The sequence below is a fragment of the Rhinoderma darwinii genome, chromosome 5 (assembly GCF_050947455.1).
Source record: "Rhinoderma darwinii isolate aRhiDar2 chromosome 5, aRhiDar2.hap1, whole genome shotgun sequence".
NCBI classification, from domain to species: Eukaryota; Metazoa; Chordata; class Amphibia; order Anura; family Rhinodermatidae; genus Rhinoderma; species Rhinoderma darwinii.
In genome coordinates, this window is record NC_134691.1 from 48,474,211 (window position 1) to 48,500,809 (window position 26,599).

The following is a 26,599-nucleotide window of genomic DNA, read 5'->3' on the forward strand; positions in this document are numbered from 1 at the left end:
GACATGGACCACGACAGCTGGATCATCACCAGCCCCTCCCAGCAATTTGTCCACCCGTTCCACCACATGCCGAACCCTGACACCAGGGAGACAGCAAACCATTCGGTTGAGGTGGTCTTGTGCCAAATTACAACCCCATGTTACAGCTGGCAAACATTGATCTCCTACTAGTCCTCAATGCATTAGAATATCATCAAAAAGTTAATTTATTTCAGTAATTCAATTAAAAATGTGAAACTCATATATTCTATAGATTCATTGCACACAGAGTGTTAATGAAAACCCCAAATTTAGTATTTTAGAACATTTTAATATTATATAAGACCAATTTAAAAAATGATTTTTAATATGGAAATGTTGGCCTACTGAAAAGTATGTACAGTATCTGCCCTCAATACTTGGTCGAGGCTCCTTTTGCATGAATTAATGCGGCGTGGCATGGGGGCGATCAGCCTGTGGCACTGCTGAGGTGTTATGGAAGCCCAGGTTGCTTTGATGTCGGCCTTCAGCTCGTCTGCATTGTTGGGTCTGGTGTCCCTCATCTTCCTCTTGTCTATACCCCGTAGATTCTCTTTGGCATTTAGGTCAGGTGAGTTTCCTGGCCAATCAGGCACAGTGTTACTGTGTTTATTAAACCGGGTATTGGTACATTTGGCAGTGTGGGCAGGTGCCAAGTCCCGCCGGAAAATGAAATCCGCATATCCATAAAGCTTGTCAACAGAGGGAAGCATGAAGTGCTCTAAAATGTCCTGGTAGCCCTTGTGCTCCATCCCACGCCAACCTCTTCCTTGGCAGGTGGGAAAAATATAATTTTTTTTTGTGAGGACCTAGAGGTTTGGACATAGTCTGTTCTTCTCTGGCTGAGATTTATAGACGATGTGCTCTCCTGTGGTCGGGCACCAGAGAACAGTTCTATCAATTTGTAGCAATCCTGAATACTAATAATTTGGGCCTCTTCTTTGAAAATAGGATTAATTTTCTGGATATTAAAATCCACAAAACTCAGCAGTGCAATATCTGTACAAATATGTACAGGAAAGACACAGCAACTAACAACTTGCTACGATGGGAGAGTTGTCATCCAACTGCCTTAAAGAGAGGGATACCTAAGAGCCAGTGTCTGAGGGCTAGGCGTACCTGTTCCAAAATATCAGACTTGAAAACTTCAGCCTCTGACATGAGAGGCAGGTTTAAACGAAGGTGTTACCCACAGGGGGTACTTAATAGTTCATATCAATATGCCCTGGGTTCAAACAGGGAGGAATTACTCAACCCGAAACTACATTAAACCAAGGAAAACCATCTCAGGACCATAGGGACATTTGATTCTGCCAATGTAGAAGTTAGAAAGATCCTGGACACTTACTTGGATATCCTTAGGGCTGACCCTAATGTTGTTGATCATGTAGGAGAACATCCCTCCATCACATTTAGACGTGACCGTAACATCAGGGACAGATTGGTACATAGCCATTATTATGCGTTGAAAACATCCACCTGGCTAACTACGTACATCAAGGGTACCCATCGATGTGGAACATGTAAAGCATTTGCCTCGATTCACACTAGCAAGTCATTCAGGAGTAATACCACTGGCAGGGTTTTTGAAAATAGATTCTTCATCAACTGTAGGACAAGAGGTGTTGAGTACCTTATTACCTGTATATGTAACCTCCAATACGTAGGTAAAACCAAACGGGAATTTAGGAGACGAATTAGGGATCATGTGTGTGACATCTTGAGGAAAGATGATACCCCTGTGGCTCAGCATGTATGCAAATCACATCAGGGGGAGCACACAGTGATTGGGTTCCAAGGAATAGAATTCATACGACCGTCAGGAAGGGGTGGAAATTGGAACAAACGCATTTAACAAAAAGAGGCTCAGTGGATATTTAGGATGGAAACCACTAAGCCATTGGGTTTAAATGAACATATTTCATACACATGCTTCCTATGATAATTCGACCCTCCACCTTATTTTCCCACCCATGCCTTTCATACTACATTTTATATTATATCATAATCTATCCAAGCATAATGTGTTCCACACATTTCCATCTTTGTCCCATTGATCGCTTGGCTATAGTTCCCCTTTTGGTATTTCATAGTTATACTTATTGGCCCAGATATTTAATGTACTTCACTATGGACCCGCTTCTATGTCATCAATATACAGGGTGGGCCATTTATATGGATACACCTAAATAAAATGGGACTGGTTGGTGATATTAACTTCCTGTTTGTGGCACATTAGTATATGGGAGGGGGGAAACTTTTCAAGCGGGGGGTTTACCATGGTGGCCATTTTGAAGTCAGCCATTTTGTATCCAACTTTAGTTTTTTCAATGGGAAGAGGGTCATGTGACACATCAAACTTATCGAGAATTTCACAAGAAAAACAATGGTGTGCTTGGTTTTAACGTTACTTTATTCTTTCATGAGTTATTTACAAGTTTCTGACCACTTATAAAATGTGTTCAAAGTGCTGCCCATTGTGTTGGATTGTCAATGCAACCCTCTTCTCCCACTCTTCACACACTGATAGCAACACCGCAGAAGAAATGCCTCCCGATCTGACCCCCTTAGACTTTTATCTTTGGGGTCATGTGAAGGCAATTGTCTATGCTGTGAAGATACGAGATGTGCAGCAACTGAAACTACGGATACTGGAAGCCTGTGCTAGCATTTCTTCTGCGGTGTTGCTATCAGTGTGTGAAGAGTGGGAGAAGAGGATTGCATTGACAATAATTTCCTATTATTGCCGGAGATGATTATGATAATTCGATTTTTTTTTCTGATTTTTAGTAACGTAAATAGGTGTGATGTATTTAATTGAAGGAAATGTATTATCCCTGCTTGTAAAAGATAGCAAGAATTATTCGAAGTATTCGAACTTAATGAATCTGTCATTCCTATCAAGTTATAGTTAAAGTTAAAATGATCTTCATAAAACCTGTGTGAGAAGATCAGTGGTGGTCCGAGATCACAATTTTCAGGACTTCTCACATCCATCTAGGAGAAATCAGGGGATCATTTTGACCGAATTTCCCATTAGAACGATTATTTTTTTTCATGTAGTCCCGCTGGTAATCATCTGATCGTTATAGGTCCTGGAGCTGAAATCCCCTGGGATCAGCTGTTATCGCCAGGGGTGATCTCTACTTTAATTAAAAGAAAGACATTCTCAGTGGGGGACACATCTTTATGACATCCATATACTCTATAGAGACTTAAAGAAAGGGATCGTCCTGATAGCACAACCCCTTAAAATATTTTAACCCTGTGCTAGTTATTGACCTTTGTTGGCTTTGCAGATCTCAACTTTTGTGTCCTTTTAAAAGACACTGTATACACCACATACCTCCTATGATGTTCATCAACGAATCTGTGCTAGAGACGTCTCCTCCCTTGCTTAACCCCTTCCCGACCACTCCACGTAGATTAACGGGCTGCAGCACTGGTCCTTGTGCCCGCAGCCTGTTAATTTACATGTGCTCTTAACAGAGCACACAGGCATTCCCCGCAGCCCGGCGTCTCTCAGTACAGGCTGCTACTAGCAGCCTTAGTACTGGAGGAAAACATCGGGTCGGATCACAGCCGCGATCCCCGCCGATTAACCCCTTAAATGCGGCGGTCAATAGAGACCGCCGCATTTAAGTTGTTGTAACAATATCGGCACCCGATTGCGGGGGGGGGGGGGGAATATTGTTGCTATGGCAACCGGAAGCCTAACAAAGGCTTCCAGTCTGCCATCTATGGAAGGCGATTAGGACCTAATAAGCCACCTGTCAGTGTGAAACTGACGGGTATAATTTATAATTTTATAATTTTTTTGTCCAGGGCAAAATTGTCCTATAGACAAGTCTATTTTTAAAAGTCAATAATTTAGTCATGTTTCTCAAACCACTGAAAGTACTATATACACTATATATAATATATATATATATATATATATATATATATATATATATATATATAGAATGTCCACCATCCAGCAGCATCAGTCAGGAATAAAGGTGGGTGCACGTCCCAGGAGCCCGATCACTGCTCCCAGATCCTCAATATTCGTCCAATAAGAGACAGCACTCCAATTTGTGATAGAAAAAACGGCTTTTTATTAGCCCCTGTGCGACGTTTCGGCTCTTTACATGGAGCCTTTCTCAAGCATACAAACAGTGTAAAAGCATGTGCTATATATGGAGACCACACAACTGGTCTCATTAGGCAAGTGATTTAACATAAAACATAAATAAGTACAAAGATACAGTCATGTTGCATCAGTAAAAGTTATAAAATACAAAGAAGTGCCATTGTGTATATATGATGGTCCTCAGATCAATCCGGGCCATCCAGTTTACAGCAGAAAAATGCTAATTGGTGAACAACTTTAAAAAAAGTGCAGGTGCACATAATATAACAAATTAAAAACATGAGCCTTGTGTTTACCTCGGATCCATGTGTTCGGGTTGTAGTTCCGGCGCCTGAAAAGTGGGGTGGCGACTATCTATGACAGAGTAGTCTCTTGCTACAGCGCACTTTTGTGCATGCGCAGTACCACTATGAGGCAGGCGGCGGCCATCTTAGTACAGCATACAAGGCCAACAGCGGCCATGGTTGTATAATCTTATTGTCAAAATGAAAACTTTTATTCTAGGAACCGTGCACACAGTCGGTTGCGTCCATGTACAGCATAAAGGGAACTTAGAAGATACCAAAAAAAATGCAATTTAATGGAGATGACAGGGAATACACCCAGTCACCAATCATAACTGCACTGTGAGATATAGACTAATAACTTTAAGAGTCAAAAATATGTTGCGTTGAAGATGCGCATATAAATGAGAGCAGTTGATAGAGACTTAAGGTAGCCATTTATAGATAAAAAATGGCAAAATAAAAAGGGAAGACAGTCATCATACATATCCAGAAAGGATTATGATGATTATGGTAATGTTACCCCTGGGAAGATAGCAAAAAAAAAATATATTTCTAAAAACGCATGAAAAAGTATATATATATATAGATATCTATATCTGGTCATGGTGTAAATAAGTGTCACTGATCATATTTTTTTTTTCAGGGGTAACGGCAGAAGTGCTTGTGGTGTCTTCATTTGACGAATTGCAGAGGAGAGCTGGGGAGGCCAAGGGGAAGATTGTTGTTTACAACCAGCCATTCATTAGTTATGGGGAGACTGTGCAGTATCGGTCACGGGGAGCCTCGGAAGCTGCTAAAGTTGGAGCTGTGGCCTCTTTAATCAGATCAATAGCATCATTCTCCATTAACAGGTAAGACTTTCTTCATATATCATATTAGGGAATTCGGAGTTAATAGGGGGGGGTCCCCTGTTTAAGATCCTCATCTCTTGGCCAGAGTGGAGAGCAGTTACAAAGACCGGCAATCGCACGTGGGGGACTTGTCCTCTCCTGCATTACACAGACAACCCATTGATTTAAATAGGCACTGTGTAATTCTTGATTTCCCCTCTGGTGGTGCTACAGGGAAAGTGAACACTTAAAGAGGCTCTGTCACCAGATTTTGCAAGCCCTATCTGCTATTGCAGCAGATAGGCGCTGCAATGTAGATTACAGTAACGTTTTTATTTTTAAGTGGATGATACTTCTCTTCAGAGCGCCCAGCTAGTAAAAGTATTAAAAACGCCCCGATGTACGCACATAATACACGCCCACATGGACTTTTAATTTTAAACACACCCACTTGGACTTTTGCAAGCCTCATTTGCATAACTACAAAAATGCTCATAACTTGACCAAAAATTCTCATTTTTTAAAAATAAAAACGTTACTGTAATCTACATTGCAGCGCCGATCTGCTGCAATAGCAGATAGGGCTTGCAAAATCTGGTGACAGAGCCTCTTTAATGCCAGGTTTTCCCACAGATTACAGCTGATCGCTGGGGGTTCCAGCTTATTGTCAAGGGGGCTCCTTCTAACAAGTAGGGACTGTCCAAAGCGGACAAGGGAGTCTTTGGGACTTTTTGAAATAAAAAGTAACTTTTAACAAACCCATGTATATAAATTGCACAATAGCGGCCGGGCTCTGTACATAGCATTATGTGCCACAACATCGGCGGCTTATCCGTGCAGGGTCCAGGTGTCGGACCCGCACTGATGATATACTGATGACCTATCCTGTGGATCGGTCATCAGTTGTCAGAAGGTGCACAACCCCTTTAATTAGTGACAGGATTTAAACAGTATATTGTTATTTGTTATTTTAAATTTTCTACAAAAAAACGAACAAACCCTTTAACACAAAGAGAATCTAACATTGGGGGATACCACTGAAATGCAGCAGACAAATGAGCATCATTTATTTCCATCAAATATGCGATTCGCAAATAGGTGAATATGGCCTTTTCCTTTTCCATTGTTATTTTGTGCAGTAGGTTATTCATTTTATCTTACAGTATGAAAATAGTAATTTTCTGTCCTCTGATTACTTAGTTTTACAGAATGTGTTTAGTTAAAACTGAATTAACCTCCAGAACAGTTAAATATTTAATTTGGTTTGATTAGAAAATAACACGCAAAGCAGATATTGATTTGACTGTAATTCTTTTATGTTCATGTGCCCAAGAAATGGAAAGCATTTGTATATAAAGATCTGTTCATTACCCTTTATGTGCTTTCTATTTTACACTAAACAGGAGGTAATGATACATTAGCTATATAGCTATAGAACTAAGAAATGACTGGAAGGTAATTATAGCAACCTAACAGAAGAGCAAAACGCAAGGACTTACGTGTGTGTGTGTGTATATATATATATATATATATATATATATATATATTTGCTTTTTTATTTGTTTATTTCATTTTTGCACTTGATAAGAGGTACATCTATTATCAAAGTCACTTACAAGCCAAAAGATTTATGACGGCACAACATAAGGGGATTCGGACACCAATATTACTAAATCTTACTATCTTTAATAGTAGTGGCACTATATAGCATTGTTCTTAACTCAACTGTATGGAAATATTTCGTCAATTTATTGAACTGTTATTTAGGCACTATAGTGTTTGGCGCTGTTAGGTATTGTATGGTATGGTTATTGTACACTGTATAATAGAATAATATTAGGAGGTGCCAACAGAAGATTTTGCAAGGTTACCTATAAAAGTGAGGCTGGCCCTGTATTTGCTATTAAAGTGTTTTATGATGCAGGAATCTAATTGATCTCAAGGACGTTTTCAAGGGAAAACGCCTATTAGAAAATGGAAGGAAAAATAATTGAGAGCTGCAAATATTATTATGATATGACAAACAGCAGTGCTCTGTCTCGTAGAGCACTATGTATCCCAGCACCATGCATGAACCTCCGCACGACTCACATCAAATGTAGAAAGCAAGTTCAACAAATGCACAAAAGAAGGAGAAAAAATCCACGGCACTCACCATTCAGTAGAAGTTTCTTGTGTACCCACGCTTTGTGAAGTCCCCGACAAAGCGTGGGCACGCACAAAACGGCCGTAGGCTTGTTCTCCACATCCTAATTTCCTGCTCTGCTGAATAAATTTAAAAAAAACTTCTACTGAATGGTGACTGGCGTGGATTTTTCCTCTTTCTTTTGTGCTAATATTATTATGTTGCCTACCTAAAACACCTATGAAGGTTTTCACCTTCCTCCACCATAAGCATGCGCACTCGGCTCACCCATGGGGAACATCTGCCATTGGGGATATTCAGAGGCCCCCATATACATGAGATCGTCAACCAATCACACCAAAATCAGTGGGTTTGGCCCACTATTGTCTTCTGTGTATGGCCAGATTTAGAGCCTATGCCTGGTAGGATTGTACACTTTACAGGGTCTTTCTTCCTTGTGGATGCCCCTTTGTGCTCCGCAGCCTCCTCTACCGGCCTGAGCCCTGTATATGTGAAATAACGTGCTACATAGTTTCATGGCTGATTCGATTGAAGCAGAAATAGAATTTTCAGTTTCAACAGTGCACCGTTCAACTCATTAAAATGTGAGAATTTCTTTTTGGCCATAGATGTGTTTGATGGAGTCATTATTCATCCCTGGCTCGCAATTAGGCTTTTATAATTGTGATTTAAGCCAACGTTCCACAGTTGACTGAAGATAAATCTTGTATCAATATTTGTGTTAAAAATGTCATGTCTTTTCATTAGCTCCAACTTTATCTGCCTCTAGTAGACAAATAATTAGTATTGTGTGTTTTTTATTATTACAAGTCAGTCCGATAACAGATCAGGGTTGAATTTAATGCTCACACCGAGGCTAGAAGGATGTGTTCCCCAACCTATGCATCTCCAAGTGTGGCAAAACGACAACTCCCAGCATGCCCTCTCAGCCTGTGGTTGTCAGGACATATTAGGAGTGTTCGTTTTGCAACAGCTGGAGACACACAGGTTGGAAACCACTGCTTTATGGTAATCGGTATTGTCATGCTTTTAAAGCATATTTCCTGTTTATGTTAAACATTTCTTACAGTGGTGTACCTGTACTAGGGCTATGTAGATTAGAAAAGAGACACGGCGCCGCAAATGAAAATCTGTCATAGGGTTAGTAATAAATTGAGGTTTTGGTCATTTGATAGTGTAGCGATGTAAACTCCAGGGGCTGCTGGGTCCATCCCGGCCTCCGTACTTGTTACGATCCGTGGTAACCAGGGACGCTTTTGACCCAGCAGCCCCTGGAGTTTACATCGCTACACTATCAAATGACCAAAACCTCAATTTATTACTAACCCTATGACTGTTGGTTAACCACAACTAGTTGTACAAATAAAAGTCAGCATTTTGGTCCGAAGAGTCCCTCTTATGTGGAACCTTGTTAATGGCGTGTCAGTTTGTGTGCTGGCATAAACAAAAATGTAAAACTCAAAAAAATGTTTACAAAATCTTTTAAAATCTGCAATTCTTTTGTCTAATATATATGGCCTTATCTCCCCTGAGGAATTCTGGCCATAAGGAAACGCGTCGGGAGAAAATAATGATTGATTGCCTATAATCATATAAAGGAAACAAGTGAGGCTTCCCAGTCCCCAGCCATAAGAACGGAACAGGACTTTAACACACTACGGAACGGGTAGGAGGGGTCATTACCCCACAGAGATTTATATTTATCCTCCTGGGAAATAGATCACTCACTTGTTTTGCAACAATTTGGAGCATTTTTCTTTAACTCTGCAAAGAAATGATGATATCACCAATATTGAATTGACTTTTTTTGCATTGAGCATTATATCTCCTGTACTACAAGGAAGATTTTTTTGTAAACAGTCTTGTCCTGGTGTGTCATTTGTTTTACACACTTTTTAAATATGTTACAAGTAAAAGTTACATTTTAACCGAAACTCTAGTCCTATTCCAGTGATTTAATTATTGTAGAGTATACAAAATATCAAGTCCTGCGGTGGAAGGCTTCAAATATACCACTAACACCTTACACTTTAGTCTAATATATACCCAATCATTATGTAAAAGTGGTTTTAAATAATGTATCATGTTGATGTTTTTCTTTTGTTTTCTGTTTCTGTTTATATGACCTTTGACCTGATTGCTTTCTGGCGGTCTTTTTTCCTCGCCTTAGTGTATAAATAAGGCTGGAACCGCACAGTCTGCATTGGCCTGAGGAAGACGCCGATACGGCGTCGAAACGCGTAGCCTGTCATCAATAAATCCTTTTTATTACTTTACCCACTGGAATGTTTGTGGATTATCTCTAACCAAGCAGCGCCGTTGGTCCCGTTTTTCTCAACCTAACCGCACTGTACTAGGGCTGGGCGATTATGACCTAAATCAAAATCATGATTAATTAAAAATGTAACCTCGTTTGCGATTAATGAACGATCTTTAGGCCACACCTCTTTTTTCATACCACGCCCCCTATTTGCGTGCCACACCAATGAATTACTATAGATCCCCTGAGCCTGCTGTATACTACTGTATATAATAAACCCCCTGACACTGCCCCCACACAGTATAACCTGCCCCTACATAGTGTAATGTCCCAATAGCTGCTCCCACACAGTATATTGCCCCAATAGCTGCTCCCACACAGTATAATGCCCCCATAGATGCCCCACACAGTATATTGCCCCAATAGTACCTAATAAAAAATAATAAAAGACATACTCACATAACCCTATTCCAACAACGAGTGGAGGAGATCCCTCTTCCCCTCCATTCTGTGTGGCTAAGCACATTTTTTCAGGGATGATGAGGGTCATATACAGGGATGATGGCTGGCTGGTATATACAAGGATCATGGAGTTCCCTGTATACAACCCCCATCATCCCTGTATATTACCCCCATGATCCCTTTATATACCAGCCATTAACCCTGTATATAACTCCCATCATTACTGTATATACTAACTAGCCATCATCCCTGTATATAACTCCCATCGTTCCTGTATATAACCCCATCATCTGTGTATACAGGGTTGATTGGGGTAATATACAGGGATGATGGAGGTTATATACAGGAATGATGGGGGTTATATACAGGGATGATGGTGGTCTAGTATATACAGGAATGATGGGAGTTATATACAGGGATGATGGGGTTACATGCAGGAATGATGGCTGTCTAGTATATACAGGAATGATTGGAGTTATATACAGGGATGATGGCTGGTATATACAGGGATGATGGGGGTGATATACAGGGACTCCCATCATCCCTTTATATACCAGGCCACCATCATCCCTGTATATTACCCAATTAACCCTGTATATAACCCCCATCATCCCTGTATATGCAATTAGGGCTGATATTGAGGCTAAAGAAGAAGTTTAGAGGGCGGACATTAAGGCGGAAAAAAAAGGAAATGGGGCAGGCATCAAGGACACTGTGGATCAATAAGATGCCTAAAACTCTGCTATATGCCAGAAGTCCAGCAGGCTCTGAAAATATGCTTGCTGAGCCACTCACGGCTCAGAAACAGACAGGCACAAGGCAGTGACGTCATTGCGCCTGTCTGCGCTAAGCCGTGAGTGGCCGATGTTACAGTGAACAGTAGAGCAGGGAATGGATGGCTCCCTACTCTACCATAGGATTCAACAGTATCTGCAATCTGAGGATGCAGATACAGTTGAAACCGGGAAATAAAACAAAATTCGCAAGATGACGTTTATCTTTGCTGAATTTCTGTTTGTTTCTTTTACGATTATTTGCCCAGCCCTAACCTGTACTATATATATATATATATATATATATATTTTTTTTTTTTAAAATATTTTTTCATTCTCAGAGAAGGAGGCCAAGAAGTCAAAGCGACAATATAAAATGATAAGAAGGCTGATGCGCAGTCCAACAGTTCGCAAGCCAATACAACACATGTAAAGACATTATCACTTACAAATATGCAAAGTAAAATAAAACATCGTAATAAATACTAATAGGAAATTGTGGAGGAAAAAGTAGGGTCAGGAGGAGGGGGTATAGAGGAAGGGTAGTAAGGTCATGTGTGTAAGGTGAGTAAACCACTCTCAGATTCAGAGTCCATTAAGTAATGTAAGTTGCCAGTCAGATGAAATACGGGGTGATGGACAGGGTACAGTATTTTCCTAAGGCCTCAAACACACATCCGTTGCTATTTGTACTGCCATAAATCATGGGTTCCGTGAAACACGGGCCACACACGGATGGCTTCCATGTGCGGTGCGTTGTTTTAACGGACCAAATAAATAGAAAGGCCGAGACTGATCCGCGAAAAACGAACAGGAGTAGGGCCTGTTCTATTTTTCGCGGAACAGACGCATGGAACCGTTAAAATAATGGAAGTGTTCATGGCCCCATAGGAATGAATGAGTCAGTGTGCTATCCGTTAAAAAAACAAATAGCACACTGAAGCATTTAACTGAAGTGGGCATGAGGCCTAAAGAAAGGCAGAGCCAATTTATTCCTAGTTGGAGTTTGGTGTAAAAGAGCGAAAAACTCTTCGAGATTACCAATGCATAACAAATTTCTCATGAGTGCCCTATTCCCAGCTGGCAATTACTTCCAGTCGATAAAGTTGTTCCACTTTATCTATCCACATAGCTATTGAGGGAACATCTGTAAACCTCCAGATTAATGGAATGAGTAGTTTCGCTTCCTTGAGGAGGTGCGTTATCAAATCATTCCTTTTCGTTAAGAATGGGGGGAGAAGGAGACCAGAGGAGGATCAGGGTTGGTGTGATGTTAAGCGTTTTCCCACAGATCTAACGTATCAGTAGTTTGATTTCCGTCCAAAATGATTGAATCCGAGAGCATGACTACCAGATATGGGAGAGTCTGCCTGGTTCTTTATGACCACACCAGCAGGTATTATCAGGAGAAAGTCGAAGTCTGCACAGGAAAACTGGTGTTCTATACCGTACCTGTACTATATTTTTTTGACACTATATATTTATTAAAAATGTTTAATGTTTTGTAGCTGGCTGTCTTGCCGGACTACTCCATCCATTAAAATTAATGGAAATATGAAGATGATGAATTTGCAAGATGCCTCCTGGCAGGAAGAAAGGTTCGGTGGATACGACCACAGGACCGCTCACAGTCAAGATATCTATGCTTTAGCGCTGTGTCTCCACTAAAGTTTTCTCTGCACTGTGGTGCTTCCGGCCACCGACTGTACAGGGCTCTGCCGCATATGTTTGAATGGAGCTATGCTGCAGTTCCCTACAGAGTGGTCCTGTCAGTCGCTTCTCCCAAAGATTAGAAAGTGATAGCATATCTTAGCAATATGCCATCACATTATGAGATGGATAAAGAGTTTTAAAGCCGCACACACTACATATCAATAAACTCTGTCCATTAAGTCCCAAAATATCTGTGGTATTAAGATTTGTCTAAACAAAACAGACCCCTTTCCATATGCCATATTAAGGTATGTGGACATTATACAGCTCTCACTATGGTGGACCTGACCTATTTGGCTGTTTGAATGGGCGGCATGTAATAATGCATTACCCCTGCAGGAGAAATGTAAGGCTGGCCGCAGCTTCCCTGGAGATCACAACTGATCGCCGGGATTTCCGAAGCTGATCCAAAATTATTAGCTGCTCGCCAGACTGGCCACAATGAGAAAAAGGGTTGTTTTGACTAAACAACCCCTATAAGGTGTCAATGCTTTGGACCACTTTTGATCAATTTAGGATGTACATGCACTTAAAAATGAAAAGTTACATGCACATTGATTGTCTAATGTGCGTCTGAAAACAGAACCACTTACTCCATGAGGAGAACAGAACAAAGCCGTACCCCCTTGGTCCAGCAAACAGTGTGGGTGGGGGTCTCAGCACCAGACCCACCTGATCAAAACAAAAATACCTATAGTTAGTTGGGGTAACAGCCATTGGTAGGAAAGAATCATGCATTCATGCATTTTAATTAATCTGAAAACAGAATTTCTATATAACAATTAACAACTTGATTAAAACACAGCGGACGCATTCCATTGTTTTATTAAATACATAAGAACTCAGTTTTGCCGTAAAACTGTCATAAAAATGTAGCACATGTCATGAAAATTCCAAAAACTTTTTTTTTATCTTTGTACCACTTCTTGTTTTCTGTAGAAACTAGACACAGATGGTTTCTGCAGTTCTTCTGAGGAACCCCACTCTTTGTAATGCAAATTTTTGTATAGAAGTAAACTCTATGGCTTAAAAAAATAAATAAATCTCCAGACTGTATGGAAGCATAATGCATTCACAAGCTAAACCCTCTACCCTTTATAGCAGTAACTCAACCCATTTGACTTGTTCCTTGTTGTACTGCTGGATATGCTTATGTTAAGAGACAGCTCCGCACCCCTTCTAGTCACTTTTTATTTTATTTTTAATAAAGGAACATGATTGCATATTTTGTAGACCTAGGAGAAGCTGATGGCTATCTTGCTATAAAATACATAATTTAATTAGTATTTTCAACTAATGGCGGACAATACGCGTTTTCAGACCGTTGACAAAAATGATAGAATTAAGGGTCCTGTCCATAACTTCCAGAATAAATTCTTATTGATCGTAAAAAAAAACATGGAAAATGTGTCATATGCATTCATATATTCATATAAAATATATATAACCGCACACTCTACAGACACCTTGGAAACACATAAAGGCTGAATAGATGTTCTAGACGATGTTGGGATAGTGCCCACTGTAGTAGGGCAGTTGGACAATGTAAAAGATTGTTGAAGAGAACATCAGACCAGCAACTGGGTCCAGGTGAGCAACAGAACAGCAGCGATTTGCCGGCATTACTGGAGGGCAGGGGAAGGCAACAATATTAGGAGGACATTGGGGTGTTGGCCATGTGCAAGACAATGGCCACTCTGTACAGGAGAATCATCACTATGTGCAAGAGAATGGCCACTCTGTACAGGAGAATCATCACTATGTGCAAGAGAATGGCCACTCTGTACAGGAGAATCATCACTATGTGCAAGAGGATGGCCACTCTGTACAGGAGAATCTCACTATGTGCAAGAGACTGGCCACTCTGTACAGGAGAATCATCACTATGTGCAAGAGAATGGCCACTCTGTACAGGAGAATCATCACTATGTGCAAGAGAATGGCCACTCTGTACAGGAGAATCATCACTATGTGCAAGAGAATGGCCACTCTGTACAGGAGAATCATCACTATGTGCAAGAGGATGGCCACTCTGTACAGGAGAATCTTCACTATGTGCAAGAGGATGGCCACTCTGTACAGGAGAATCTTCACTATGTGCAAGAGACTGGCCACTCTGTACAGGAGAATCATCACTATGTGCAAGAGAATGGCCACTCTGTACAGGAGAATCATCACTATGTGCAAGAGAATGGCCACTCTGTACAGGAGAATCATCACTATGTGCAAGAGGATGGCCACTCTGTACAGGAGAATCTTCACTATGTGCAAGAGGATGGCCACTCTGTACAGGAGAATCTTCACTATGTGCAAGAGACTGGCCACTCTGTACAGGAGAATCATCACTATGTGCAAGAGAATGGCCACTCTGTACGGGAGAATCATCACTATGTGCAAGAGAATGGCCACTCTGTACAGGAGAATCATCACTATGTGCAAGAGGATGGCCACTCTGTACAGGAGAATCTTCACTATGTGCAAGAGGATGGCCACTCTGTACAGGAGAATCTTCACTATGTGCAAGAGAATGGCCACTCTGTCCAGGAGAATCATCACTATGTGCAATAGAATGGTCACTCTGTACAGGAGAATAATCTCTCCTGAATGCAGCAAAAAATAATTAAAGGGGTTGTCCTGTTCTCCCGTACAAAGTATGGGAGCACGGCCCGTAATACGCAAAAGATAGAACATGTTCTATCTTTTGCGGTACAGTTCTACGGCACAGACACCTATCCGTAGCGATATGGAAAGGTGTCCACGGGCAATAGAACTGAATGGGTCCGTAATTGCGGACCGTATTACAGTCCGCAATTACGGAGATTTTTTACGGTTGTGTGCATGGGGCCTTACAGCCAGGTTTCCCCATAGAATACATCTGATTGCTGGGGGTTAAATAGGGGGACATTTTATCAGCCTATTGTCAATGCATCCTTGTCCAAAGCAGACAACCCCTTTAACTAATAATTTATAGAAGGGCAAAATAAATGCATTATTTATGACCTTCCATTCCTTTAATATTGTTCACTATATTTTAGTAGTAATTTGAATTGGACCGTCTATATATATATATTACTGGAATTTTACAGCTATGACTCAAATTTCACCTCGATGTTTGCTTTTCTTGTTTAAAGAGGCTCTGTCACCACATTATAAGTGCCCTATCTCCTACATAAGGAGATCGGCGCTGTAATGTAGGTGACAGTAATGCTTTTTATTTAGAAAAACGATCTATTTTAAACCACTTTATGAGCAATTTTTAGCTTTATTCTAATGAGTTTCTTAATGCCCAAGTGGGCGTGTTTTACTTTAGACCAAGTGGGCGTTGTACAGAGGAGTGTATGACGCTGACCAATCAGTATCATGCACTTCTCTCCATTCATTTACACTGCACTAGCGATATAGTTATATCGCTATGTGCAGCCACATACACAAGCCCTAACATTACTACAGTGTCCTGATAATGAATACACATGACCATCCAGCCTGGACGTGTTTTTACACTTGAGGCATGGGAGAGAAGCATCTCATAGAAATACACAGGACTCTCTGCACACACACTCACAGATAGTATAGACAGTCAGTGTGAGTCAGGGGGTGTTATAAATCTGCAGATATTCATTATATGGACTCGCCTATTATATTACTGCACTCCTTGCTCCCTTAGATAGGACAGAGATAAACTTTTCAGCATCACTATATGTATGGGGGACATACAGAGGAACAAGGAGGGTGGAGCTAGTTGGGGAGAGGAGGGGTCTCAGCTGCCTGGGATTGATTGGTTATATTGTAATCCTGTAGTTCACAGGGCGTCCGCCACACAGGGGAGAGTGACCTCCTGTCTACGCATGAGAGCATGGTCTATTCTAATGGTCAGACTGAGATCACATGACACAGCTGCCCATAATGAAAGGGTTCAAAATGTATAGATGCAACTGAGCTGGGGAGAAACAAATGACACTGCTAGAATATTGCTGGTGAATTACCATTAGATGTGAAAAAAAACAAATGCTGGAGTGCTTCTTTATTGAGTACCATGTAGTGCTTCATTTTTCCTGTGGTGGCGCCACAGGTAAAGTGAACACCTTGCTTCTCTGCAGATTATACTTGATCACAATTGGTCCTAGCAGCAGGACACCCCGTGATCTACTTATCATTGGGATATTCGTCTAGCAAAAAGGAATTGTCCAAAGGAGGCAAACACTGTAAGGATTAACCATAAGATCCCAAGTGATGAAATACACAGATATATGCTAATACAGCATCCCATCCCATCATAGAAAACCAATATCTAGTTATTTTTTTGTACTTTTTTGTACTTTTTGGGGACTAACGGAACCCCTCATACATGCTACAGAATTACACAATATGCAGCAACTGGCTCAATATAGCTGAATTCATGGTGTTAATATCATACTTTTTAACAAAAAAAAAGTCTTTGAGGGTTGGAAAGTCAGAAGTTGACCACATCGCTAGCAGGTTGGAAGGTACTTTTCTTTTAACCATTCAGACAAACTACACTTTTTATGGTATGGTTTTTATGGACTTTTGATATGGTTGTTATGAGAACACAATGGCTCGATCATGTCCAGTCTGGTCACTCAGGCGTGTTAACACTTCTTCTGACCCTTGACAAAGTTAGCAGCATAAGGCATTTATGCACACGTTCGAACCATGGCATAGAGTTCGTATGTTGGCACACGGTTTACCTAGAGCTTTGAGCCATAGGCACCCTGTGTGCCTCCGTATAAAAGCGTAATATAGCAAATTGGAGGCACATGGGGATACAGTATGGTCCCATATCAGGCACCTTTATTTCGTATCCATACAATATGTATCTATAATATGGCCGTGTACATGACCCCAAAGCCTTTGACCTTTGGATTACTATATTAACTGTATTTTTAGAAACAAAACCCTGTCTTTTCAATATTTTACTTTTGGAACACCCAGAAAAGTTACTATATTTTCTTTACAAATAAAACTTGCTTTGGATGATTTCTTCCATGAATTTAAATATATTTAAAGGCTTGGCTCTTGAGCTCATTGCATCATAAAATGTGCTAACTGGTATCAAATGTACATGTGAAGTTTATTATCTCTAATGCTGTGCCAAAACAACAGGAACCTGCCCTTAGAGAGACGTTACTTTGTATGCGGCAAACTCACTCTAAGTTTAGGGTAACATTTTCAATTAAGTTATTATTGAGGAGCGATACAAGAAATAAACACTAAATATAAATCTCTAAATTGTCTTTTTCTGTTAATTTAAAAATTCTATTCAGCCATTCCATCTGTTTCTGAGAAAATTGGGTGGTGACCCCTGTGGAAGTAGCATTGGGAGTCATATTGGATGCCACTTTTTCCATAAATGGGTGTAATGACTGTATAGAATCTGACATTCGCAATTGGGCTCTGTTCATTTCTTCGTTATCTTCTTTCTGTTAAGTTTTTTTTATGGCAAGAATAGGGCAGTCCACAAAAATACCAGAACTCGATGTAAACCTGGAAAGCACCATAATAAATCAAGGGTCCATCAGAATTAGTTGGGATCCAGCATAGCCGTCACAGCTTCGTCATGTATGGAAGCCATGATTTTTAATTTTAGGAAAATATTCAGGCTGGCTAATAGTATCTTGTCCGATCTGATATGGAGAGGAGAAAAGATTGAGAATGAAATTATCTTATTTTACTGTTCCCGTGAATAAGGGAGGATTCTTGGTTCCCGACATTAAACACTATTTTTTGGCCTACCATCTACAGTGTTTTATTCTTCCTGGCTCATCTCCTTATCTATGGGATATTACAGGGCTGTTGCAGTGCCAAAATGTATTTCAGGTTTTGAATCTGGGGTCCTTAGACAGTCAAAATTTTGAAATGTATCCTTTATATCTCATGCTCCATAAAAGTTTGGGAAGAAAAGAAACCGACTTTTTCAATAACTCATTTACTATCCATTTCTCGGTTATGGAACAATTATAGTCTAACACATTTATGGGGACTGGAGATTCAATTTTGTCTCTCAGTTATTCGAGAGAGGTGATAGGGTGAATTAACCCGCGTCAGATTTTGTTGCAGAAATTTCTGTAACTGAAAATCAGTTCCATTCATCTAAATGCGGTTGTTACATTGCAAGTTCTATCTAGATGAATGGAACTGATTTTCAGTAGCAGAAATTTCTGCAATGAAATCTGACGCGTGTTGATCCACCCTAATGCTTCCTTTTGAGAGTTTGTCACCCTAATTTTCTTCCACGAACACTGATTTGCTCTTAGATATCTTCAATTGCGGAGTGCTGTTTTTTTTTTTATTGTTGATTATAATGTTGAATTTTCACCTATTCGGCACATGATTGGGGGCCTGGTCAGATAATAAATGTCCCAATGTTTTATACTCTCTTCAAATGTCTTCTCCCTGTCTTGATCACAAATTGTTTAAATGTATGTGGATACATTGTTATTATTATACATTATTATTCCTTTTTATTTTTTGTATAGAATTAATTTGTGTCAAACTTTGTGCTTTGTGAAATGTGGCATTTTGTATGCTGACTTCTTTTATATGATCTGGACTTGTTCCAGAATCAAGTATTTACTGGTCTGAGGTTTTGCCAATCATACAGCTTAAATTTAATATTGTAATACCATTTGCCCCATTTATATGTTTACTGGGTGATATGTCTGGGTTTTTCTCTTACCCCACATATAAAAAAAATTTGGTTGAAAGGCTGTTATTTCTGGCAAGGCTTCTGATGGCTAGAAAGTGGATGTCCCCTTATTTATGTCGCCCGCTGTCTTTTGAAGGGAGGTGCTGGTCCCCAGTCTACACTGACATCTTTTGGCATTGCTGCAGAAAAGGAATATGATCGCTCCTTGGAGGGCTCATTTTCTAAGCAGGAGCTTTAACCAATAGCTCTTGAACTTGGAAAAGCTTTCTGAGTTTAGCTGGGATCGGAAATAATTCCTGCCCGAGCTGTTTAACTCTTTGATCGCCACAGCCTGTGATCGCGGCATGATCAAAGCGGACTCCTGTCTTCGATCACATCATCAAAATCCTGTGACATGATCAGAGACTGGGGAACCCTATGCAGTCAGGCCTGGGGTCCTAGAAAGGACCCCAGGGCTGACTGCTCAGTAAGTTTGCTGTTAGTGCACACTATGTGCTGCCCTAACAGCAAGCTGTGTCATAGGGACACAGTGTAATGTATTAGTATACAAAAGTATACCTCTACATTATAAGTAAAAAATGGGATAAAAAAAACCAACAAAAATAAATACCTTATTTTACGGGCTATAAGACGTACCTGACTATAAGATGCACCCAAGTTTTAGACAACAGAAAATAGGAACAAATTATTTCATATTTTACTACTTTTTACAAAGAAAAAACTCTTTGTTAAAAAAAAATAGTTCTGTATCACCACATTCTGAGAGCCATAATTTGAAACATTTTTCATCGTTTGAGCTGTGTGAGGGCTTATTTTTTTGCGGGACGAGCTGTAGTTTTTATTGGCACCGTTTTCTGGTGTTTTAAATATATTTTGTTTACGCCGTTCACCGTGCAAGTTAAATAATGGTATATTATAATAGTTTGGACTTTAATGGACGCAGCGATACCAATTTTTAACTTTTTTTTCTTTTTCGACATTGTGCTTGGGGAAAAATGGCAAAAGCTGTGTTTTACAGCTGACACCCGGGACTAACGTAAAAATTAGCTTGTCATTAAGGCCTAAAATAGGCTGGTCATTAAGGGGTTAAGATGTGCATTCAACTACAATAAAAACAATTTTTTAGACTAAATTATTTCGCAACTTTTTTTGCTAAAGAATCATTTTCATGACTTGATCACATATGAGATTCGCTGTGAAGGGCGATATCATAGCACGTGGTACCATATAGACCAAGACTCCCAGTCTAATCTTCCATCCAATTATTTGGCAACTCAGAGGGGGATGTACAAACACCAAGATCACAATGGGACTTCGTTCTTTTTCTGGCTGATGTTTTATATCATTTTGTTCGCCTGCATAAACTTATTTTTTTAGATAATTTTAATTTCAAGCGGAATATTGAATAAAATTAGCGCAGCAGCTTATAAATAACCTTTCCTTAAGTTTCAGAAATATGCCAATCTATATGTGCCAGCCGGCTGTTATTGATCTCATCTGTAGGATCTGCACTCTGAACCTGGATGTATGACTCTTCCAGAATAATTTAATGAGCCATCTGGTAATATTTTTCAATCTTTTGTACAGAATCTCGAGAAAGAACATAAAACCATAATGTTTTCTTTGCAACACAAGCCGAAGTGTTTACTTCTGCGCTTCAAAACCGTGCCATTAACACTTCAGACGTGTTTTCTGCTGAGCGCAGTGTCGACACATATTTTTTGAGGGAAGCGGTGGCATGACATCACAAGGGAGACAAAATAGCTCTAGTGCTGTCAGGTTGCCTCTAAAGCTAAATGTCTCTGATGTGAAAAAATATTTGGGGCTAAGCACGGGAGAGTTGTCGTGTTAGTGGAACTTTATTGGAACAAAATATTGGCAAGTTACACGGACACACAGCAGTGATGCATTCCATACAGCGGCTCTAGAACGTTTGCAAATTTTTTAGCATTTTTTGAATTTCAGCAGATTTGACCTAAAATATATTCAGGCCCTCATCTAAGTCGGATCTTCCCAACTGAGGTTCTACAGAGAGTAGTCGCAAGCGCTGCCACTCTTTAATGAATGACACACTTTTTTCAGCTCACTCACTTATTTTACCAGTTCAAGCATTTATGGTTTTATTTCAAGACCCCCCCCCCCCCTCATATTAATAAGGTTGAGATTTACTTCATCATAAAAAAATATTTAAGAGAATCCAATAGAGAAAAGGGGTCGTCTGCTTTGGACAATCCCTACTTGTTAGAAGGGTCCTCTGACAATAAGCCGATTACAATGTCCCCCTGTTATGTCCCCCAGCGATGAACTGTAATCTGAGGGGAAACCTAGCAGTAATTGTGCAGTTTTTCTGCAGCGCCACCACAGGGGAAATTAAGTATTACACAGTATCTGTTCAAGTCAATGGGATGTCTGTGTGATGCAGGACAGGACAGGTCTTCCAGCGCAACTTTCTTTGTAACCACTCTTCACTTTGGCCAAGAGATAAGCATCCTGAATACAGGATCCCCACAAGTCACTCAGAATTCCTTAAAAAGGTATATAAAAATAGGTTTTCAAAATTAGACAACCCCTTTAAAGACAAGCAAAGACATTTATTTATTTAATGTAGCATTGAATGTGAACCTGTGCTTTCAGTAACTGGTATGGCCACCCTATTAGGGCAAATAGATGTTATAGAGTTGTATGCCTCACTCGGGACCCCCTCAATTAGCCAGTATAGAGAGCCGTTCATCCGCCTTCTATTCTTCATTTAATTTTATTTTATTTAAAAATTGGTGTGCCAGCTTATGATATATCTCTATGCCATATCAGAAGGTTAATTAAAGTGTAATTCCACTTTAATTAATCTATTTAGGAAAGTTAATTAATCCTTTCATGCTTGCTGTCATTCAATACAATTTTTTTTTTCTTCCTACTAGTGGGATGAAAATCTGTCCTAGTCACGGAATGGACTGTGTGATCATCACATGACCATGACCGTTTTTTATCCACTGGAAGCAAGCAATAAAGGTTCCATTTGAATGACAGCAAGCAGATATCTTGGAAAACATAAGGAATTGCTACAGAAAGTAAAATTGTATTTTACAATTGTAAAATATACAAAATATTTAAAATATAAAATTGTAAAATTGTATTTTACATGAAATCACATTTATTTGCTAAAAATTAAATATCCCTTTAAATCTCTTGCATGCACTGTATATAAGTGGGGCAGTGTCTGTGCAGGCAGGTAGTTTGGGGATGTTCTGTAGCTTGACAATTTTTCAATTAATTTTCCTTTAATAGGATATTATTTTGCAGGAACACATTGCCTTTATTAACACAGTCAGAATTCTCCTACAGTAAACGGTTTTATAATGACATTTTCGGAGAGTAAAGCCTGCCTTCAATTAACTTACTAAATATCAAGTCAAAAAGTGCCGGCTCTATTTTTTATTTTTTTACTCGGCTCATTTTGTAAGGATTCACGTTCTTCCGGATGAACGCTTTTATGCTGATTTCTTTCTCGGCTCCTCAATAGATTCATTCTGCAACTCTGCTATAGAAGTAATTGTAGGAAGTAATATATGGTTGGGCATTAATGTTACAACACTATACACCTTTTTTTTGTATTCATGATGATCGCTTGCCTTATTTATGTATAAAACTCATTATACATGTGTTACTTTGTGGTGCATAATATGTCCTTGTATTGCTATTACCATCAAATTCCTTTAAACCAGCATTAATGGAACCTAATAAGTACCGGATTATGCAGCATTCTGGATTAATGAATGGCCGTAGAAAGTTTAGAAAAGTGACATGTAAGGCCTAGTTCACACGGAGTATTTTGCAGGCAAAAAAAAGCTGCCTCAAAATTCCTTCAGGAATTTTGAACCAGATTTTGACCTGCATGCGCTTTTTTGCCGCGCTTTTCTGCCGTGCTTTTCGCTTGCAGCCATTAAGGATCGCAGGCAAAAAATGCAGTGAAAAACGCATTTTCTGCCACTCATTGATTTCAATGTGAGGTCTGAGGCGGAACCGCAGCAGGAAAGAACGTGCTGCTTGTTTTTCCCCGCGAGCAGCTCTTGGGAACGCCTCTGCCTCCCATTGCAGCTTCTGCGTCATAATCAGCGCCAAAAAACACTGTGTGAACTGGGCCTAAGGGTAGAGAACTCCCAAGATGATAAAAATTTGATATGCTATCGGTGTGTTAATAAGAGATTCTTTCAACTAGTTATATCTACTTGGCCTTCTACAGTTTTCAAATTATCTTGCACTTCTGTGATGGAAGCAAGTGTCATGAGAATTTTATTAATATTTGATGCCAGATTGTAGTAGTTTTATTGTATTATTGCATTAATGTTATTGTTATGTTTTTGAGATTTTAGGTGTATAAATAACGGTTTGTCTTGCAGCCCTCACACTGGATGGCAGAATTATGAGGATAGTGTCCAAAAGATCCCCACTGCCTGCATCACGGTTGAAGATGCTGAACTCATGGCTCGACTGGCATCACGTGGTGTTAAAATTGTTGTCAATCTCAATATGGGAGCAGTCCAGTATCCAGACGCTGATTCTTTTAATACTGTGGCAGAAATTGTTGGGAGCAAATATCCGGAACAGGTATGTGATCAGCTTCACATGGAGGCAAATAATACTGAGGCTAGCTCGCACTTATCCGGGGGAATCTGTGGTTTGATTTTCTGCGCAATGGAAGTTTGTATTTCGCGTGATTCAAAATCGTTGCATGCAACTTTTTTATTTGTCCAATATTATATGACATCTCTTGCATGGTAGATCAGACAACTTCATACACACAACGTATTATTACTCTATAAATCTCAGACTTGAAGTCTATGGTGCCTTACTGTGCCTATATGCCTCCGATTTATATTAAATCTTATGGAAAAAAGTGCCATGTTCTATTGGACGCTTTCTTACGGAATATCTCCATAATATGGCACTAAAGAGTCACTTCTATATCATAGTGATTCCCCTTTTTACTGCAGAGCAGCCAATAGAAAGAGCTTTTTGCCCTGCTTGTCAGGGAAGGAGCAGAGCCTCTGCTGTAGAATAGCAGTATAGCTAAGAAGACTCCTTCTTAGCTTGTTAGGACTGTAAAACTCTGCATCCTGACAGCTGATCTGGACACTGCACATGCGCACTATTAGGGTATGTGCACACGATAGCTGCCTTTTACGTCTGAAATTACAGACTGTTTTCAGGAGAAAACAGCTCCGTAGTTTCAGACGTAAATGCTCCTCCTCGCATTTTGCGAGGCGTCATTGACGCCCGTAATCTTGAGCTGTTCTTCATTGAATTCAATGAAAAACGGCTCAAATTACGTTTCAAAGAAGTGTCCTGCACTTCTTTGACGAGGCAGTCATTTTACGCGTCGTCGTTTGACAGCTGTCAAACGATAACGCGTAAATGACAGGTCGTCGGCACAGTACGTCGGCAAACCCATTCAAATGAATGGGCAGATGTTTGCCGACGTATTTGAGTCGTATTTTCAGACGTAAAACGAGGCATAATACGCCTCGTTTACGTCTGAAAATAGGTCGTGTGAACCCAGCCTTATTGTTTTATTTCAATAATTATCATTGTTTTTAAAGTGTATACTGTGGATGTCACACACTATATATCTTCACATACTACTCTGGATCTTATGTTACCTTTCTGCAAGGGAAGTAAAAAGGGAATATATTGTCAGCTGCCAGAGGGGGACGGAGACTAAGGCTGGGTTCACACGAGCATGTTACGTCCGTAATGGACGGAACGTATTTCCGCCGCAAGTCTCGGACCGAACACACTGCAGGGAGCCGGGCTCTTAGCATCATAGTTATGTACGATACTAGGAGTCCCTGCCTCGCTGCCGGACAACTGTCCCGTACTGTAATCATGTTTTCAGAAAAGATGGGAAAAGATGGGAAAGGTATTTTTTATAAGCTAGAAACACTGAGAATTACTATAAATCATAATTTCCAGACTTTTGGTATGGAAATGATTTGTGGGATAATTCCTTTAACCCCTACCCGCACGACTCAGTAACTATACGTCGTCGCGAGAGGTTACATCCCGCACGAGGACGTATAGTTACTTTGAAATAGGAGGTCAGCTGTCTCAGGCAGCTGACACTCCACTCTTGCCGGCCAGCGGTCCTTTGCCGCTGATTTTGTAAATTAACCCCTTAGGGTATGTGCACACACACTAATTTACGTCCGTAATTGACGGACGTATTTCGGCCGCAAGTCCCGGACCGAACACAGTGCAGGGAGCCGGGCTCCTAGCATCATACTTATGTACGATGCTAGGAGTCTCTGCTTCGCTGCAGGACAACTGTCCCGTACTGTAATCATGTTTTCAGTACGTGACAGTGGTCCTGCAGCGAGGCAGGGACTCCTAGCATCGTACATAAGTATGATGCTAGGAGCCCGGCTCCCTGCACTGTGTTCGGTCCGGGACTTGCGGCCGAAATACGTCCGTCAATTACGGACGTAATTAGTGTGTGTGCACATACCCTTAAATGCGGCGATCGGTTGCTATCGCCGCATTTGAGGAGTTTCTAGCACATCGCGGACCCCACGATGAAATCGCGGGGTTGGCCATTGGTTGGCATGGCAACCGGAGGCCAAACAATGGTCTTTGTGTCTGCCATGGAAGTAAGCCTATCAGGGCGAGCCTGAGGCTGGTTCTGATAGTATTCCTCTCAGAGTGACAGGAAGTCACTGTGTCGTTTCCGATGCACACTGTCAGTGACAGTGTGCATCGGGAACCGGGAGGTTAACTGTCGCCGACAGCTGACAACTCCAGTGTTGCCGATCAGCGGCTCACCGCCACTGATTACGGCAATTAACCCCTTATGCGGCGATCGATTGCGATCGCCGCATTTAGGGGCTTAGTAGCACATCGGCAGCCCCCATGCAATCGTGGGCGTTGCCATGGCAACCTGAGGCCAGACAACGGCCTCTGGGTCTGCCATGTATGGAAGTCTTTAGGGCTGGTCCTTATAGGCTTACTGTCAGAGTGACTGTAATGTCACACTGACAGTTGGAATACGTTACCTAGGTAATGTAATTCTAGCAGCGATCAGAGCTGCAGGTAAAAAAAAGAAAGTGTAAAAAGTTAATAAAAATGTTTTGGTATTGCCATAATCATACCGACTTGCAGAATAAAATAAAACGTAAGTTATTGTGCACGGTGAACGGCGTAAGAAATAAAGAATTTAAATGCCAAAATCACAGTTTTTTGGTCACCTTCGCTCTAAAAATTTTTTAATAAGTGATCAAGAAGTTGTATGTACCATAAAATGGTACCAATAAAAGCTAC

At 40.4% G+C, this 26,599-nt stretch overlaps 1 protein-coding gene across 2 annotated transcripts in view; it reads left to right on the plus strand.

The window, feature by feature from the left end:
- Positions 1-26,599, plus strand: part of CPQ (carboxypeptidase Q) — a 485,238-nt gene that overhangs the window by 138,241 nt on the left and 320,398 nt on the right. For both annotated transcript variants that reach the window (XM_075825935.1, XM_075825936.1), the window contains exons 3-4: positions 5,084-5,291; positions 23,686-23,893. In XM_075825935.1, coding sequence (XP_075682050.1) covers positions 5,084-5,291; positions 23,686-23,893 — 416 coding nt within the window. The remainder of the gene's footprint in view (positions 1-5,083; positions 5,292-23,685; positions 23,894-26,599) is intronic.